General features: G+C 38.2%; 1 protein-coding gene across 2 annotated transcripts in view; it reads left to right on the plus strand.

The window, feature by feature from the left end:
* Positions 1 to 698: 698 nt before the first annotated feature.
* Positions 699 to 19,268, plus strand: part of adamtsl4 (ADAMTS-like 4) — a 96,945-nt gene continuing 78,375 nt past the window's right edge. The window contains exons 1-4 of one of the 2 annotated variants that reach the window (XM_067449258.1): positions 699 to 951; positions 5,547 to 5,616; positions 10,997 to 11,541; positions 13,351 to 13,993. In XM_067449258.1, the coding sequence (XP_067305359.1) occupies positions 929 to 951; positions 5,547 to 5,616; positions 10,997 to 11,541; positions 13,351 to 13,993 (1,281 nt within the window). In that variant the 5' untranslated portion in view covers positions 699 to 928. The remainder of the gene's footprint in view (positions 952 to 5,546; positions 5,617 to 10,996; positions 11,542 to 13,350; positions 13,994 to 19,268) is intronic. The other variant, XM_067449259.1, reaches the window with a different exon arrangement.

Consider the following 19,268-nt stretch of genomic DNA (forward strand, 5'->3'; position numbering starts at 1 on the left):
GTCTATTTTAGAAATTTCAGCTAAATTAAAACAGTATAACCATTCTGAAACAATACAAAAATATGAATGTGTTAATAAACATGAATATAGCATATCCTTTTGTTTATTTTTTATTGCTGATTATTAATTTTTTATATTTCATTTGTGTTTCATGAAATAACATTTCTTAAAATATTAATATTCTGTTTTTCTATTACATTCTGCTGCAAATTCCATTATTCCATCATATGGAGTGACAACATGCCCCATTATTGGTCAAAAGGTCAGTGTGTGTACAAAAATACATTTTCCACTATAAACACAGCCTGAGAAATAAAAAGCAACAGCTAACCCTAGTCTCTTCTATGTGGTGATATAAAACTTAAACATTAGTATGCACTATTAATAGTGCTGTGTTATCTGTGTGATACTGGTGTGGTGTTCGTGTTCATTGCTGAGCAAGTATGCTGAAAAGTGATGGTGTACAGGTGTGTGTCAGAGTGAAATTAAGTAAAGAGTAACAGTGAAAGGAATGGAGTTCTAGGAGAGGGAAAGAGAAAAACAGATGGAGAGAGAGAGAGAGAGAGAGAGAGAGAGAGAGAGAGAGAGAGAGAGAGAGAGAGAGAGAGAGAGAGAGAGAGAGTGTGTGTAAGTGTGGCCCCTGCAGGCCCCCGAGCTGTCCAGCGTCACACTAGCTTTACACAAGGACAAAAAAGTTGTCGGGTGAACGACAGAAAGAAAAAAGAAAAAACCTACACCCCTCCCTCTCTTACCCGAGGGGAGTGTGTGAGAGAGTGTGTAACAGAATAGAGAACGAATCTGAAGAAACGAGGAAAAGTTCGCCAAGCAACTCCGTGGGTCTTGTGTTTGTCCCTTTCACAAACTTGACGCAGAACGGATCTGTACGACACGGACGCCAGTGTGAGGAGTTCACGCGCAGGAGGAGAGAATGAGGACTGAATCTGTGAGCAGGTAACGCGAACACCATCCGCGCACATGCACTCAACACCGCGGGGAATGACAGCACGCCACACGGACGCGCGGGTTTGGAACTTTTTCGGATGGAGAGACCAATGGCTCTATCCGGGCGCAAGGAGACGGGACGGGGAGGAATTCTGTCCCGGGTTCAAATAGACCAGATCAGCCTACCGGACTGGACGGCAGTGTATAAATTAAATAGTAGCCTAGGCTACATGGATGGCAGTTCAAAACAATTTTTTAAGACAAATTTATATTCCTCAGACAACATTCAGTTGACAGTTATGTTTTCACTTTAAAATAACCTTTAGGTTCCATGGATGTTAAAGGTTCTCTATTGGAACCAGATAGCCAATAAAGAACCTTTATTTTTCAAGAGTGTATTGTTAAATTATAATTTGGCATCGATCCTAGGCTTTAAAATAAGCAATTAAACTCTCAGTTTTAGTGGGATGCAGTACTGGTTCGATTTCTGATCGACGAACATTCCTTTAGGATTATTTGGCGCGTTTAAAGAGCTAGACGCTGAGCACTTGTGTGGTTCTTAAGGACGCAGGCTTTGTGGCGGGTTTCTCCGATAGACTGCCGCGGCCGGGTTGAAAAACGTGGCCGGAGGCGGGGGGTCTTTACTGCGGCTTGAGCGACCCTGTTCCGCGCCCTGGGACTCTATAGTTCTGGCCTGCTGGTGTCCTGAGGTTTCCGTGGTGCGCCGCTTTAACCCACATCTATGATTACGGGTCTGTGGCTGCACTCAAAATGTCATGAATCATTTTACACTGTTCTGAAATACTAATAGTAAACCACAGATGATGTGGAAACTCATTAACCAGATAAACATTATTGATACAAACAACCCTCGTGTTCTCTTGAGACGGATTGCTTAAGTGACTGGGGTCCCAGCGACCGCTGTGCTGTAACCGACTGCGAACTAATAACAGGAATTTTGAAATTAACTTTTATCTTCACTTCATGCAATAAATAAATAAATTATCCACTGATACAATTACTGGCAAATGTAGATGTGCTCATACACTTTCAGACTCGATTTGGTAATATCGAGAGTATGGTTTCTGGGTCGATTTGATTGCAAGAAAAATGCATTGAAAGAAATCGCACACACTTAATATTTTTTATCCAAATGTTACTCTGTGTTTGTAATCCTTCTATATTTTGATATTGTATTCTGAATATATTCTGATATTAACCAACATAAAGTGAACATTGTGTACATTTTCTGAATGTGCATGTCATAGTTGCCATAATTAGATTTAACCAATATTCTGATTTCTGGACTGAAAATATGCTGAACAAATGCTAAACAGCTGAAATATATAGGCTAGTTAAACAGTAATGCACATCCATAAGTGAACATTAATTTATATCTGCACATGTCCAATCAAAGGTAATTCTGAGTGATTTTGATCGAGGACTATTATTCTCTAACATTTTTTAAACAGAATAATTGGAAAATGATGTGCATGTAAACAAAGCCATTAACTGCTTTTCAATGTCATCACATTTATCCCTTAATAAATAACACTCTAATGACAAGCCATGGTTATTGCGTTTGGTGTCACTGCTTGGGTATCTCTGTATTTGCTGATCCTAACCACTAATGGGTATTTAATGAGTTAACCACTGAGACTGGTCATAATTGGCTGTCTTGCTAAACAGCTCGGTGTAACATTTTAACACAGCATTGTTTCACACTACTGTATCTTTGACACCAAAATTCAGGGTTTCCACTGCTTTACCTTGCTTCGTTATCCAGGGTTAAAAGGCCCTTTTAGTGTGAAATGCAGTGTTAGGAGTAACACATTACAAGTAACTTGACATACCTAATCGGATTACTTTTTTTCAAGTAACTAAAGTAACTCATTACTTTTAAATTTACAACAATAGTCTTATTTTTCCAAATAAGTAACACAAGTTACTTTGTTTTTCAATGCAATCTCAGAATAAAGCAATCCTGCAAAAATTAAATATATAAAATTACACAAATATACATTATGTATTTAATATCACTTTATTAACCAATGTTTTTGCTGCTGACATTTGATTATCCACTTCAACCATCCCAAGAAGCAAACATTACTTTTAATAAACATCACATTTGTGTTCTATCTATCATTTGTTAAAAGTTTTTTTTTTGCTGAAATAATTGTTGAGTTTTCTTCTCCTGCATCCTATTCTTCTTTTAGAATTTAGAATTTAAAAAATATATATTTTATTTTTAACTGTGCCCTCTACTGTACAACCCAGAGGCATATTCATGTCACTTTTGGTGAGAAAGTGTTGTCTGGCTATCACCAGGCCAAGCTAAATTTAAGATTGAACACTGGTCTAAGGAGTCTGCTATTCCAATCTCACGTAAATGCGTATAAATAATGCGAGTGTGCAATCTCGTGGAATGTATACGGTAAAATGAGTTTTTCGTGTGCATATGATACTCACTTTATGGTGTGCATATGACACGCTCTTGGGTAGGATTAGGGTGGCATCATATGCACGTGAAAAACTTGCATAAAAAACTTGCGTAGCATTTGCATGCCAAAACTCATTTTGGCGTATCCATTCTACAGGATTTCACACTCGTACTATTAATACGCATTGCCATGAGATCATGTTGGTATTTTCTACTGCAAAATAGGCATGATAAACAAGCATTATTCAAATGACTCTTACACAATTGGATAGTCCTTCAACCAATCAGCCCACAAGAGGCGTGATCAACAAGCATTATTCAAATGAGTTTATGCAATTGGATAGTCCTTCAACCAATCAGACCACAAGAGTTGTGACCAACGGTCTACGACCCATTGCTTCTTGATCTGTCATCATGTTAAACCCGCCAATGGCACACAAGGGGGGAAAGCCAGTCTGTGATTGGTTCCCTCAAAAGTGTAACAGAAATCAAATCGCTGGCAGATCAGGCTGGGTTTACTTAATCTATAGAAAGGGCCTTTTCATTTCCCAAAATAGAACGTTTTTGTAGCCTGGATGCCAGCCGAACTTAGCCCCGCCCACATTTTTTTTTTAGGTCGGGCAGTTCGGTCTGGTCTCAGTCCATAGAGGAGTAATTATTCCTGAACAGAAACTGTTCAGACCAATGAAATCATCAGGGCGGGCTTTAGACGATGATGGACAGATGATAAACAGTAACGTAATCATCACGTCATCAAAGGGGCTTGGATTATATTTGTTTGAATCCTAAACGGAGAGCTTGTTTGTATCTGCATTCACCTTCACAATTTCTCTCAGAAATTATGATCATGTTGGGTAAGTACTCTATGTATCATTCAATTCTTTTATTTTTTTACAACACTGGGAAAGATCGTTTATTTCAGCGTGCGTGCAGACAGGGTTCTTAAGTTTTTACAACAAAACCCGCCAACTACTAGCCCTAAATAATATCTTCTTAAAGGGGTTCTCCAAAAAATTGTGTTTGGAGTGTAAAATGTGTGTTATTTTGGTAAGGTTGCCTGCTAAAATTTGCACTCATGGGTCTATATATCACATAATAGTCGCTTCAACCCGCGGACATATAAAACAACCCACGGAAAAAAAAAAAGACTTGGCATCACAGTGCAGTTGAGTTCTGTTGACATTTGACAACTAACGTTATGCGTCACTCCGTTGCTCTGATTGGTTGTAGCTCTGTCCAATTGAGATCTTTCCTGGTTCGGTTGAAACGCCCCCATAATCACAGCCCAATGGAGCAGTTTCAGACTCATATTCTGACTAGAATTGAATATGACCACGTCAGGCTAACGTTTTTGCTATCTAAAGGGCGTTTCACACTACGCTTAACCCTGGGTTATTGTCTAAACCCTGGGTTATAAGACCCAGCTCTGGAGCAGGGATAGCTCTGCATTTGCTGTTAACTCCAGATTGTGGTGTCAATGTGCAATATGAAACAAAGCGGTGTTAGAATATTATGGTTAGATACTTTGCAACAGACAGCCAATCACATGCCTCATATTCACGTACTTTGTCCAGGACAGTAAAAAATTGGACAATTGACAATTGAAATCCAAAAATTTTATTCCGTATAAACTTAATAGTACAGTCGGCAATATATAAAATGAGGATGTGCAATGCTAGGGGTATCTGAAACAGTCATTATTTTGAAACAACTTGCAATTTTGTTTAGAATCAGATTTCATAAAATTAGTCAAAGGAATATCCACATGATACAATGTTATGTATTTTAACAATTAAAAACCTCCAACCAGAACCTTAATATGTGGGTTAAAGGCGTTTCTTAATGAAAGGGCAGCATGAATGTGGTTGATATGAGAATGTTTTGAGGATAAGTCATCTCCAGAGGAGACTGCCAATAGGAGCCGGGCAGGGTGGAGAATGATCTGCCATTGGAACTCATCAGCTTGTTAACACATTTTCCTAATTGTCCAGAAATTAATCTAATCAGCCTCTTGTTCACCCCGAACTCTATACTGTGCTAATCATGTGTTATTATAGTTTCTCATTATCACAGTATCATATAACACCACAACATAAATTAAGAGTGAAATACCGTGTTTTAATATTCATTTTCATATGTGAAACATTTCTCCTCTTCCTCACAGATTGTGTGCGTTCTGGTGTTGTGCGTTGGCTCTGCTGCCCTCAATAACAGCTGATGAAGCAGAAAAGCCGGTGAGTGATGAAGATGATGATGATTTTACATTTTACAGCAGAACTGAGAGAACATAAGAGAGACATCATATCATTTGTATACTCTGCATTTAGAGAAGTGGTTAACACTTATGTTGCTGTACAGTAAGGTGTTGCTAGGTTTTTCTCAGTCCAGTTTTATTTTGGCGTCCTTCAGAGCCTGAAGGAAGAGGGTGTTTTTATTCTCACAAGACTTACACAATATGTGTGTGGAGGTCTCATCTGACCAGCTGAAGCTGAATGAGTCTTCTGTGGCGCTGAGAGAAGTGCAGATAAACTCTGCGACCAGTGCTGCATCTGACCATTAAATAAGGCCATATGTGCTGAACTTTCCATTGTTTGGTCATCTGGCCTCTGATGTGGGATTGTCCTTTGGGAGCATATGAGTTGGGCGTTGGTGTGTAAAAAAAATCACACTTAAGCAAGTGCGCATTAATGCACATGTTCAGTGTCAGTGACAAACACCGACACACACACACACACACACACACACACACACACACACACACACACACACACACACACACACACACACACACAGGACAAGGACATGGACATGGACCACCAAAGTTATAGCAGTGATGCAGTGGTAGATTCTCGCTGGGAGTTGATGTGTGTGTGTAGTTTTTGCAGCACACTGTTATGCTCAGTTTCAGTTAGAACAACAACAGTGTTTTGTAGAAATAATCAGAGACAAATGCCATAGAAAACTAGAAATGAGTTTGTTGTTTTTTCTTGCATTTCAAACAGCTCTGCATGCTAGATGTTATAACGGGCAAGAAATCACACACACACACACACACACACACACACACACACACACACACACACACACACACTCACACACACACACACACACACACACACACACACACACACACACACACACACACACACACACACACACACACACACACAGATTACACTGGCTACTGCAGAGTACAGCAGCTCCAAAAACAATCAATCTATCTATCTATCTATCTATCTATCTATCTATCTATCTATCTATCTATCTATCTATCTATCTATCTATCTATCTATCTATCTATCTATCTATCTATCTATCTATCTATCTATCTATCTATCTATCTATCTATCTATCTATCTATCTATCTATCTGTCTGTCTGTCTGGTCCGTCTGTCCGTCCGTCCGTCCGTCCACATGTGTGTCTGTCAGTCCACCTTACCTGCATTATACACACACAGTAGGCTTGGCGTTGTGTGCCCTTGATGGCAGTTTGAACAGGATCAGAGGTGCATTACAGGCCTTGTTCACTTGTTTTCCCCTTCTTTTTTGTGAACTCAAAGGATTCTTTTGTTTGTTGGTCTCTTCCCTTCTACCTCTGCCTGCCCTGCAGACGCTCAAATTCTTCGCTCCTGATTGATGAAATGAGGTTATATAAGTAACTGGAATTAGATCAAATCTGCGTCCAGCATTGTAAAGAATGTCACTGCACTGCACTCTCCCTGAATGCAGCACACGCCATTAGTTTAATTATGCCTCTTTTTTTGTCATAATGTCATTCATGACCGAGTGCTGTGGAAGAGGACATGTGCTTCAACTTGCATGTTGTTTGGGTGTGGTTTGTGGGAATTATTCTGTCTTTTTCAAAACAGTTGTTCATGCGTTTCTTGTTAAATCTTGTGATTTGAATTGAATTACACTATGTAATTTGATATTGATCAGACTCTTAAATAATTTTAATTACAGCTGGATATTAGTTTTCAGTTTTAGTTTCATGAGTGTTGCAGCTTTGATTTTTTCCAATGTATATGTATATATAATACATAATTCCACTAAACATGTTTGGAGGAAGAAGAATGATATATATATATATATATATATATATATATATATATATATATATATATATATATATATATATATATATATATATATATATATATATATATATATATATTTATAATATATATATATCATTCTTCTTCCTCCAAACATGTTTATATATATATACAAGTCCTTCTCAAAAAAAATCATATTGTGACAACGTTCATTATTTTCCATAATGTAATGATAAAAGTTAAACTTTCATATATTTTAGATTCATTGCACACCAACTGAAATATTTCAGGTCTTTTATTGTTTTAATACTGATGATTTTGGCATACAGCTCATGAAAACCCAAAATTCCTATCTCAAAAAATACCAATCTCAAAAAATTTGCATATCATGAAAAGGTTCTCTAAATGAGCTATTAACCTAATCATCTGAATCAACTAATTAACTCTAAACACCTGCAAAAGATTCCTGAGTCTTTCAAAAACTCCCAGCCTGGTTCATTACTCAAAACCGCAATCATGGTTCAGACTGCCGACCTAACTGCTGTCCAGAAGGCCATCATTGACACCCTCAAGCGAGAGGGTAAGACACAGAAAGAAATTTCTGAACGAATAGCCTGTTCCCAGAGTGCTGTATCAAGGCACCACAGTGTGAAGTCTGTGGGAAGGAAAAAGTGTGGCAAAAACGCTGCACACCGAGAAGAGGTGACCAGACCCTAAAGGAAGATTGTGGAGAAGGACCTTTTCCAGACTGCGGAAGCAGTGGACTGAGTCTGGAGTAGAAACATCCAGAGCCACCGTGCACAGGCGTGTGCAGGAAATGGGCTACAGGTGCCGCATTCCCCAGGTCAAGACACTTTTGGCTACAGAGAAGCAGCAATGGACTGTTGCTCAGTGGTCCAAAGTACTTTTTTCTGATGAAAGCATATTTTGCATGTCATTCAGAAATCAAGGTGCCAGAGTCTGGAGGAAGACTGGGGAGAAGGAAATGCCAAAATGCCTGAAGTCCAGTGTCAGGTACCCACAGTCAGTGATGGTCTGGGGTGTCATGTCAGCTGCTGGTGTTGGTCCACTGTGTTTTATCAAGGGCAGGGTAAATGCAGCTAGCTATCAGGAGATTTTGGAGCACTTCATGCTTCCATCTGCTGAAAAGCTTTATGGAGATGAAGATTTGGTTTTTCAGCACGACCTGGCACCTGCTCACAGTGCCAAAACCACTGGTAAATGGTTTACTGACCATGGTATTACTGTGCCCAATTGGCCTGCCAACTCTCCTGACCTGAACCCCATAGAGAATCTGTGGGATATTGTGAAGAGAAAGTTGAGAGACACAAGACCCAACACTCTGGATGAGCTTAAGGCCGCTATCGAAGCATCCTGGGCCTCCATAACACCTCAGCAGTGCCACAGGCTGATCGCCTCCATGCCACGCCGCATTGAAGCAGTAATTTCTGCAAAAGGATTCCCGACCAAATATTGAGTTCATAACTGAACATAATCATTTGAAGGTTGAGTTTTTTTGTATTAAAAACACTTATTTTATTGGTCGGATGAAATATGCTAATTTTTTTGAGATTTTGGGTTCTCATGAGCTGAATGCCAAAATCATCAGTATTAAAACAATAAAAGACCTGCAATATTTCAGTTGGTGTGCAATGAATCTAAAATATATGAAAGTTTAATTTTTATCATTACATTATGGAAAATAATGAACTTTATCACAATATGCTAATTATTTGAGAAGGACCTGTATGTATGTGTATATATATATATATATATATATATATATATATATATATATATATATATATATATATATATATATATATATATATATATATATATATACACTCACCTAAAGGATTATTAGGACAATCCTGGTCAAGACACTCTCCTGAACTCCAAACTGAATGTTAGAATGGGAAAGAAAGGTGATTTAACTCATTTTGAGCGTGACATGGTTGTTTGTGCCAGACGGACCGGTCTGAGTATTTCACAATCTGCTCAGTTGCTGGGATTTTCATGCACAACTATTTCTAGGGTTTACAAAGAATGGTGTGAAAAGGGAAAAACATCCAGTATGCGGCAGTCCTGTGGGCGCAAATGCCTTCTTGATGCTAGAGGTCAGAGGAGAATGGGACGACTGATTCAAGCTGATAGAAGAGCAACTTTGACTGAAATAACCACTCGTTTCAACCGAGGTATGCAGCAAAGCATTTGTGAAGCCACAACACGCACAACCTTGAGGCAGATGGGCTACAACAGCAGAAGACCCCACCGGGTACCACTCATCTTTACTACAAATAGGAAAAAGAGGCTACAATTTGCACAAGCTCACCAAAATTGGACAGTTGAAGACTGGAAAAATGTTGCCTGTTCTGATGAGTCTTGATTTCTGTTGAGACATTCAGATGGTAGAGTCAGAATTTGGCGTAAAGAGAATGAGAACATGGCTCCATCATGTCTTGTTACCACTGTGCAGGCTGGTGGTGGTGGTGGTGTAATGGTGTGGGGATGTTTTCTCGGCACACTTAGTCCCTTGGTGCCAATTGGGCATCGTTTAAATGCCACGGCCTACCTGAGCATTGTTTCTGATCATGTCCATCCCTTTATGACCACCATGCACCCATTCTCTGATGGCTACTTCCAGCAGGATAATGCAACATGTCACAAAGCTCGAATAATTTCAAATTGGTTTCTTGAACATGGCAATGAGTTCACTGTACTAAAATGGCCCCCACAGTCACCAGATCTCAACTCCATAGAACATCTTTGGTATATGGTGGAATGGGAGCTTCGTGCCTGGATGTGCATCCCACAAATCTCCATCAACTGCAAGATGCTATCCTATCAATATGGGCCAACATTTCTAAAGAATGCTTTCAGCACCTTGTTGAATCAATGCCACATAGAATTAAGGCAGTTCTGAAGGCAAAAGGGGGTCAAACACAGTATTAGTAGGGTGTTCCTAATAATCCTTTAGGTGAGTGTATATATACGCAACAACTGCAAACTGTGATGCACTGTGTATTCTGACACCTTTCTATCAGAACCTGCCTTAACTTCTTGAGCAATTTGAGCTACAGTAGCTCATCTATTTGATCGGACCAGACAGGCCAGCCTTTGCTCCCCACGTGCATCACCCATTTTTCCTGTTTCTAACTCATCATCTTTGAGGACAACATTTTCACTTGCTGCCTAATATATCCCACCCACTAAGGTGTCGTGATGAAGAGATAATCAGTGTTATTCATTTCACCTGTCAGTGGTCATAATGTTATACCTTGTGTGTGTGTGTATGTGTGTGTGCGTGCGTCCGTGCGTGTAGGTTTGTCTGTATGTATGCGTGAGTGTGCACAATATGGTCTGATATCACAATTATTTTACTTCTTATTGTAATGACAGCAGCATTGGAGCTACATGAACCAAACTCTGATGACCATGTTTTCCAGCATGATTTGAGAGAGAATCTCTAAAGAGTCTCTATATTGTCAATATACATACATATACATATTTTACACAGATCTACAACTTATATAATTTTGAGGCGTTTCTTTGACAGGCGCCAGGACGACAGTCTCGTCAGGCAGAGGAGGAGGGGCTTGAAGGGGTGTGGAGCCCATGGAGCGAGTGGGTGGAGTGTTCTCAGAGCTGTGGAGTGGGCGTGTCCGAGAGGACGAGACAGTGTATGCCACCGGCCCAAGCCCCGCCTCTTATGTGGAACAGACCAGCTTATCTTCCACCGGGCGTCCCAAATAACACTCCTGTGATCTCTGCAGTCAGGCCCTACTATAACTCCTTGTATCCCATCAATGAGCCCCCTCCATATGGAGCAGGGGGTGCTGAGAGGCCTCCGTACTTTTCCCCACCTCTCCCAGCCAATCAGAATCCTGGATTACCATTGTACCGAAATGAAGCCGGCGGCACTGGACCAGCGCAGTTCAGCCCTCCCAATCAGGAGCCGGTTTCAGTCTACCGTTCACCTTCCTCATCCTCTGCACTTCCCTACAGGAGAGGTCCCGGACGGTCGCCCAGTCACGAAAGAGCTGTAGGCAGTGGGAGCAGGAGGTCAGTTTCCACCAATAGGGATCCAGCATCTGTAAGAAGGTGAGCAGGTTTGGTCACCATTAGGGGGGACCTTCCTGTTTAAACAAGCATTGCTCATAGATAAGGCTCCACAATCAAGATTTGATTTAAATAAATAAAAATATAGGGCCTGATTTACTAACAGTTTGCACCATTCCAAACCCTCTTTTGGGGGAAAATTTGCGCTGAAAAGGCGTGGACAGTTATTTTTGCAGCTGGCTTTATTGCATATGCATTTGTCAGGGTTTCCCTTTCAGACAACATTTTTGGTAGGAGAGGATTTAAATGAACCATGCAAGAGGATTTATTCAGGTTTACGCTAGTCGATTTACTGGTGTTTGCATCATTATTTAACGCCCCTAAAAGCATGTCTTAATCTAGGCGCTAATTTTCGCTGCTCTTGGTAGATGGTCATTCTTTCATTTGTGTGTCATCAGTAGATCACGCGCTGAACTTTCCACTCTCATCTGTCCTTTTCTGGAATCGCACTCTCACGCTAATTTGCCCTGTTTAGTAAATCTGGCCCTAGTCTAAATCTGCTGCACGCTTTTGAGACAAGGAATGGGTGACGCTTTGTTGTTTACTACACCTACTCAAGCGCAAGTGAAGCTCATGATACAGGGCTTTTAGTGGCCAAATTAGGCTTATATTGTCAGAGGCGGACAGTAGTGGAGTATTTTTACTTTCCAAGTCATTTTATTTTCAAGCATGTGTACTTTTACTTTACAACATTCCAAAACATAATATTGTCATTTTTACTGCTCCGGTTTCATATTGAATATCATTTAATACTTATTTACATAAAAAACTGTAGTGCTGTATACTTTTACTCAAGTAAAAGTAATTACAATTTTACTTGAGTACAAGTAAGAAAGTACTATATGTTTAATGTAATTACGAGTTAAAGGTTAAAAAAAAAAACTTTTATTTATGAAATAGTGCAGTAAAAAGTATGACATTATATATAATGCTTTGGAATGTAGTGAAGTAAAAGTTTTCCAAAGAAAAACACTGATAAAATATATACTTGAAAAATGTACTTGAGTAGAAAGTAAAAATACTGCACTACTGTCCGCCTCTGTATATTGTGCATTATGAATGTAGATATTCACTTTTTTTTATTTACATAATTCCAAAAATTTCTAACTGCTACAAATATTGTGTAATAATTCAAATCTTCCGGGTATAATATTAATAATTCAGTATTTCAGTCCTGTTCTATAGTTTGTATTTGGTAAGATTTATTGTTTTTAAAGAAGTACTGTATCTTATGTTCACTAAGGCTGCATTTATTGATCACAACAGTTTTATGAATAATTATTACAGAAAATATAATATTTTAAAATGTAATTTATTCCTGTGATACAAAACTGAATTTTCAGCATCATTACTCTAATGTCTTTAAATCTTTAATCATGAAACTTGGGCCAGCCCAGATCCACAAGGATCACAAAACAACTAACAAAAAGTTGTATTAATGCTATTAGTTATTAATGCTTGTGGAATTGTCCTCCTCGTGTCATATTCCTACAATTTCTCAAGATATATCAAACAAAGAGACTCACAATTTCACAGACTGTAAAAAACTGCTAAGTGTACACAAACTTAAAAAAGTAACAAAGTGTACTTTTGTTACAAAGTAAAAAGCGTTATCTCCTCTCCCATAAGCATAAGTCTTCAGTTTCACATGACCCTTTATTCTTTTAACTTTGATCTCTTGTTGCCTAACATGTTTATTTGAGCACAGTTAAAATCACCAATGCTATATTTGTCATGCAGACCTGTTTCTAGCATATTCATGCCATGATTTCTCTGTCTCTGTCGCACCAGGTCTGGTTCTTCTATTCGCCCTGGACAGTTTGGGTACGGCAGAGTACCATTCTCTCTCCCTCTACACAGACAAAATCGACATGCGCGCCACACGCATCACCACAACACCACCACCACAGACAGTATTGATGCTCTCAGTGTTAACTCCAGCTTACATGTGGACAAAACACCAGGAGAAGTAGAAAAAGCTACAGATGTGGCGAATGTTAACAGAGAAGGAAGAGAGAAAGACCGGGCTGAAATGGAGACAGATGCAGTTGCCACAACATCAGATGTGAAGAGTGATGCTGCAGGTGATGCACAGACAAACAGACGAGCAGAGAGAGTGCGGGAACGCGATCGAATCGCTCATTCTCGGCCACTGACCCAAAGGCACGTGGCCCGTGACAGACGCGTCGACGGCCGTGCTTCCCGCCAAGTCCCACACTCCTACGCGCACACTATCCATCGAACACACACTCCCAGAGACCCTCCTCCCTATGGCGTCCAGACACCCACAAACCCAAACCCTGAGCCCTGGGTCCAGCAGAACGCCGCCCAGCCCTCCAGAAATGAAGCCGAGAGGGAATGGGGGCCTCCAGCATCGTCCCACAACTACAGATGCTCTGGCAGGGACAGAGAGTACCGCAGGTGCAGTCTACAGGTAAAGCCGCCACAAATTTTTCATTTCTGTTGTCAGTGACTTTCTCTTTTGAACCCTTGTGGAAAAGAAGTACACTTTAGCATACTTGTTTGAACAATGTAATATTTTCAGTCTCTTAATTGTAATTAACATGAATGAAAATATATTAGAGTTTGAATTTATATTAATGGTAGGGTAAGAAACTTCGAAGAGGCTAGCTTTGAAATGACATGATATAACACATAACATTATAATAATCCCAGCATTTTTTAGCGTAATTTAATTACATTTATTATTATTTTTTACCAGCCACTACCAGTTTTTACCAGTTTTTTGGTCATTTTCACAAATACTTCATGGCCCCAGAATATTTATGTTGTCTGAACATAGATACACAATATATCAAAAGAATGAACAGAGCCTCAGCTATTAAACAAAGCAACCCGTTTTATTTTAGCATCATGCTTTCTTTTTGTATCGATACTTAAATATTGGTAAGTTTCATAAAAAAAGCAACATTTTGAGGAAAAGATTGAAAAAAATCTAGTTTTTGCCAAAGGCTACATAAGAATTGGATTCAGAAAGATGATCAAAAACACAGGTGGAGTAAATCAGGTTCATCAACCCCAAAGCTTTACAGTCCCATACCTCTTCCTGCATCACTGGATTTCACTCTGTAACATTAGGCTGTTGATATATGCTGTTGATTGTTGATTATTTTTCATATGCATCTGCTTACAAATTAGATTGCTTGTTTCTGCTTCTTCTTTCCTGTGTTTTAATCTGCAGATACATATATAGACCATCTATTATTGATTAATGTCAGGATTTAAAACGTTTCAACCAGTATATATTGCGGTATAAATTATTGCCTATACCCTACCTTTATTTGAAATATAAGGTGATTGTTTTGACCACCTTAAGTAGAACTTAAGTACCTCTTAATTTGTAATGTCATAATAACTTCTATTGTCTTTGAAATATGGTGTTAAAGTGTACTGCAGAATACTGACAAACATTTATTTTTTTGTAAACTAATATGCCATTTCTCTTGAAACTTCTATTTTAATTACACATTTGTATTTAGTACATATTTACTTACAGTAATATTGATTAACTCACAACAGTAAAAATATATATTTATATATAAAAGCAATTAATTGTTTAAAATAATAATTATAACCACTAAAGATGGTTATAAATACATGATTTACATTTTTTTAAAACTTTTTTATTACAAAAGTGTTAAGAAAAATAGTATGTTAAGAAATAAAGTTAAGTATTAAGTGACCTTTGTATTTTATTAATATTATATTATCTGCAATATATATATATATATATATATATATATATATATATATATATATATATATATATAATACTAGAAGTGAACAATCATTATAATAAAGTGCACTTCTTTTCCACAAGAACTCAACTCAAGAAATACCACAAGAAATAACTCAAATCTCCTACAAACTCTGTTGAAACTATAGCCTATCTTACTCGTGCTGTTCACTTTTCATAATTAACATACAAATAGGTATTGAAATAAAAAAATAATATTATAGGCTACTATTTAAACATAAATATGAAACTAAATACGCTACGTTTGCTTTTACGGTACATTCTGATGGATTTATTCCTTAACAGTATATATAAATCTTGATCTTATAAATATAAATCTTGGTTGTTTTCGTAGTTTATACATAAGCTACAATAACGGCTCATTAGGAAATCATTATTATTGTGATGCCTTGATTAACATATGGCATTCATATTTTCATATTAATTTCTATGCAGTATTTATTAATATACTTGACTCACGTTGGAACTTTGTTGGGTCATACTCATAAGCGTGGTCATATGTCAAATGTAGCAAAAACTGCATAATTCATTTTTAATGGGTCAGAGAGAGCTTGGGAAGTTCCCTGAATTAAAAAAATACAAAATTGTGACTGTTTTTGTTGCAGGAAACCCAAATAACATTGTAAATGACATGCTGCAAAAGTATGGGCCCTTTAACTGGCTTTTTAAATGGGCTAATCTGAGTTTAATCAGGTTCAGGGCTGCTTTAGTCTTTTAATTCCCAATATTGACCATTCATATAATGACTTCAACTGCTGAAATAGAGTTAACATGTGTTTATGAATGATGTCAGACTATCCACTCAGTCAGATATGTTGGCTCAACTAATGGAGATAGAGTGGAGCTGGACTATCTGACCAGTGGTAGAGCAGGAGGCTCTTGATTTTTGCTATTCTGTTTGGTTAAATGACAGACTTCAGCTTTAAATATGCTGGTTTGTTTAGTGTGACACCGTTTTACTTGCAATGATTATGCCACACTAAAAAAAAGAATAAAAGTACAGAAAATCCCATTGGAAAGTCCCACTCAAGAAGCTTTTTTGCTCGACCTCCCAAATTTAACCACAATTTGGTGAAAGTTCATCATCTGACATAAATGAAGCCAGTAGCAATTACGGCTGATTTTCTGAAAGATTTCATCAAAAACTTTTCGCTCAAAGTACGTTCATCACGTCAAAGGGTTGGATTTCCCCTCTTCAAGGAGCTGCTTATCCATCTATCTCTTCATCTCTCACAACCTTTTTCTTCAGCTTTCCTTCCAGATCGACTTGGTTCATTTGAGCTGAGTCTCGTTCTCACTCCCCTGTCGAACTCTGACTAGAGCCAGATTCTTTGCGAATCATAAATCACCCAGTTCCCTTTAATCCAACTTTCCAGGATCAGCCTGGGCGGTAGTTATATTATACATCTCTGAGCCATTCCAGCGGCCCAGGGCAGCATGCGAGCTTTCAAAACCAGAGTTAGTCATTTTTTGAACTGTGGTCAAGTTGATGTGGTAAAGCAGTTTCCTGCTATTGGTGGCGTGATACACACACCAGAAACGTGTGACACATTTTTAGAAGGATTGCTTCAGACACATCCAAACAATGTTTGTATTACCGGGACACATCTCTCTTTTGGGCTGTGGACAAGTGCTGAAATCTGAACAAGATCTCTGGTAGCAGGTTTGCTTCAGCTGCATTGTTTTGTGTGTTTGTCTAGTCTGGTTGTATGAAAATGAAAGAAGAACTCACCCAAATATGACATCATTTTCATCATTTACTCACCCTCATGTAAGCCACTATTATTTTCATATGCGCATAAATGATATGGGCTGCTTTTTCTGGTGCTTTTTAGAGCAGTATAAATTACTATTCCTCACTTTCGCTGTATGGAAAAGAGTAGCTCTGACATTCTGCTCAACATCTTCATTTGTGTTTCATTGAGGAAAGACAGACTGGAGGAAAGAAAATATCATTGGATGAATTGTCACTTGTAAAAAAAAAAACAAGTGTTCTAAATTGTTTTTAACATGCACTTGTAGTGTACTTCAAATCGTAAAAGTATATTGTTAAAAAAACTGGGCCTGCTAATAATATTATTGAAATATAAGAACACTTAAGTGTGCTTAAAGGGAGTACACTTTCATGACACACTTTGTTTCTTAACACACTTAAGGGCATTTCTAAGTTTTATGTTGAAGTACATTATTAGTTTTTATGTTGTGTATGTTAAGTAGTCGTTAAGTACTAGATTATTATTACAATTAACTTTTATATATTTTAAATGTATTACATTTTAACTTTATGATTGCAAATGTCTAATTACAAATGCAAGGTCAACTTATGACATTCGTGTGGTTTTTACATTCAAAAACATCATAAAGAATAAGTAATAGGCTATTTTCAACACTGGTTTTGAGGCTCTCTCCTAAATGCGCGGTTTTGATGGGCATGCCGCACTAAAGACTTGGAAGTAAACGCCCACGGCTTGGATAAGCTTTGCATATTATAATGAGCTTCTGCTCCCCCGTGAATACTTGAGGAATTGTTTTGAAAGTGTGTGGGAAAACGGCAACAAGGAATGAATCCCCCACAGGGCTCACAAAATGTCTTTATTAAACAAACACATTGATTTATCTCTCATCCTCTCGAAATTAATTGGAATGTTATTTTTTATTACTCGGCCTCCCAATCAGTGGATATAACCACAAACCGTGCATCACTAACACACACACAAGCATGATCAAAACTTCTGCAATTGTATTTTTCCTTCAAATATCAAGTCAAGAGAGTGAACAACCACATCAAGAAAGAAATGTTATTTCACTATTTAGCTTTGCCCGTCAGCAGGCCGGGCTTATGTTTTGGTAGCCCATCTGGAAAACACATTGACCCGGGACGGTGGGCTTTGTGAGCCCTGTCTCATACATGTCTGATCACGAATCACAGCGCAATGAACCAACAGCACCTCAAATAAAGAATTCTCCAGCATCTGAGAGCATGCTTAGTTACGTTCAGTTAGACAAATACACATAATCAATAGATATCAAACGATCTGTAACAATGCAATACTGTTACGTATAAAATTGTTTTTAAAAATTACTCACACAAGTGTGTTGCTTCATTCATTATTGTAATCTCGTCCTGTCTGCCTATTGTTTACAAACAAATCTGTGGTGAAATGAAGGAACAAACGTGCAATGTCTTCCCCACGTGAGCTCAATATACATTTCAAATAAAGTTCATCCATGCATTCATAATACTAGAATTTCACCACACTCTGACATCACATTAAGGCATATTCCCAGATCAAATGTTTCCTGAATCAGCTGTCAATAAAAGCTTTTCTTTGACTAAGAAGGGAAGTTATCTGCTCTGAAACTTATATGATATTCTTATATTACCATGAACTTTTATATATCAAAAGGTTCAATTCATCACCCCTTTAAATACATGACATACACCCTAATGTCATTCCACACCCGTAAGACCTCCGTTCATCTTCAGAACACAGTTTAAGATATTTTAGATTTAGTCCGAGGCATTTCTGTCCTTTGAATGTAGTTGTATGCCCACTTGCTGTCTACGTCCAGAAGGTAATGACAACATCATCAAAGTAGTCCATATGTGACATCAGTTGGTTAGTTAGATGTCCATGTTCCTCAAATAAAGAATCAAACGGTTATGATTCATGATTCGGATCGCGTGTCAAACTGGCAAACTGCTAAAATCACGTGACATTGGCGATATGAATCACGAATCAATCTGCTGATTCGCGACCGTTTGGATCTTTATTTGAGGAACACGGAAGAGAAGACAATGCTGAATAAAGTCGTATTTTTTGTTATTTTTGGTACAAAATGTATTGTTGACACTTCAAAATAGTCTAACTAGCCAACTGATATCACATATGGACTACTTTGATGATGGTTTCATTACCACCTGGACGTG

The sequence above is a fragment of the Pseudorasbora parva genome, chromosome 7, assembly GCF_024679245.1.
Source record: "Pseudorasbora parva isolate DD20220531a chromosome 7, ASM2467924v1, whole genome shotgun sequence".
NCBI lineage: Eukaryota > Metazoa > Chordata > Actinopteri > Cypriniformes > Gobionidae > Pseudorasbora > Pseudorasbora parva.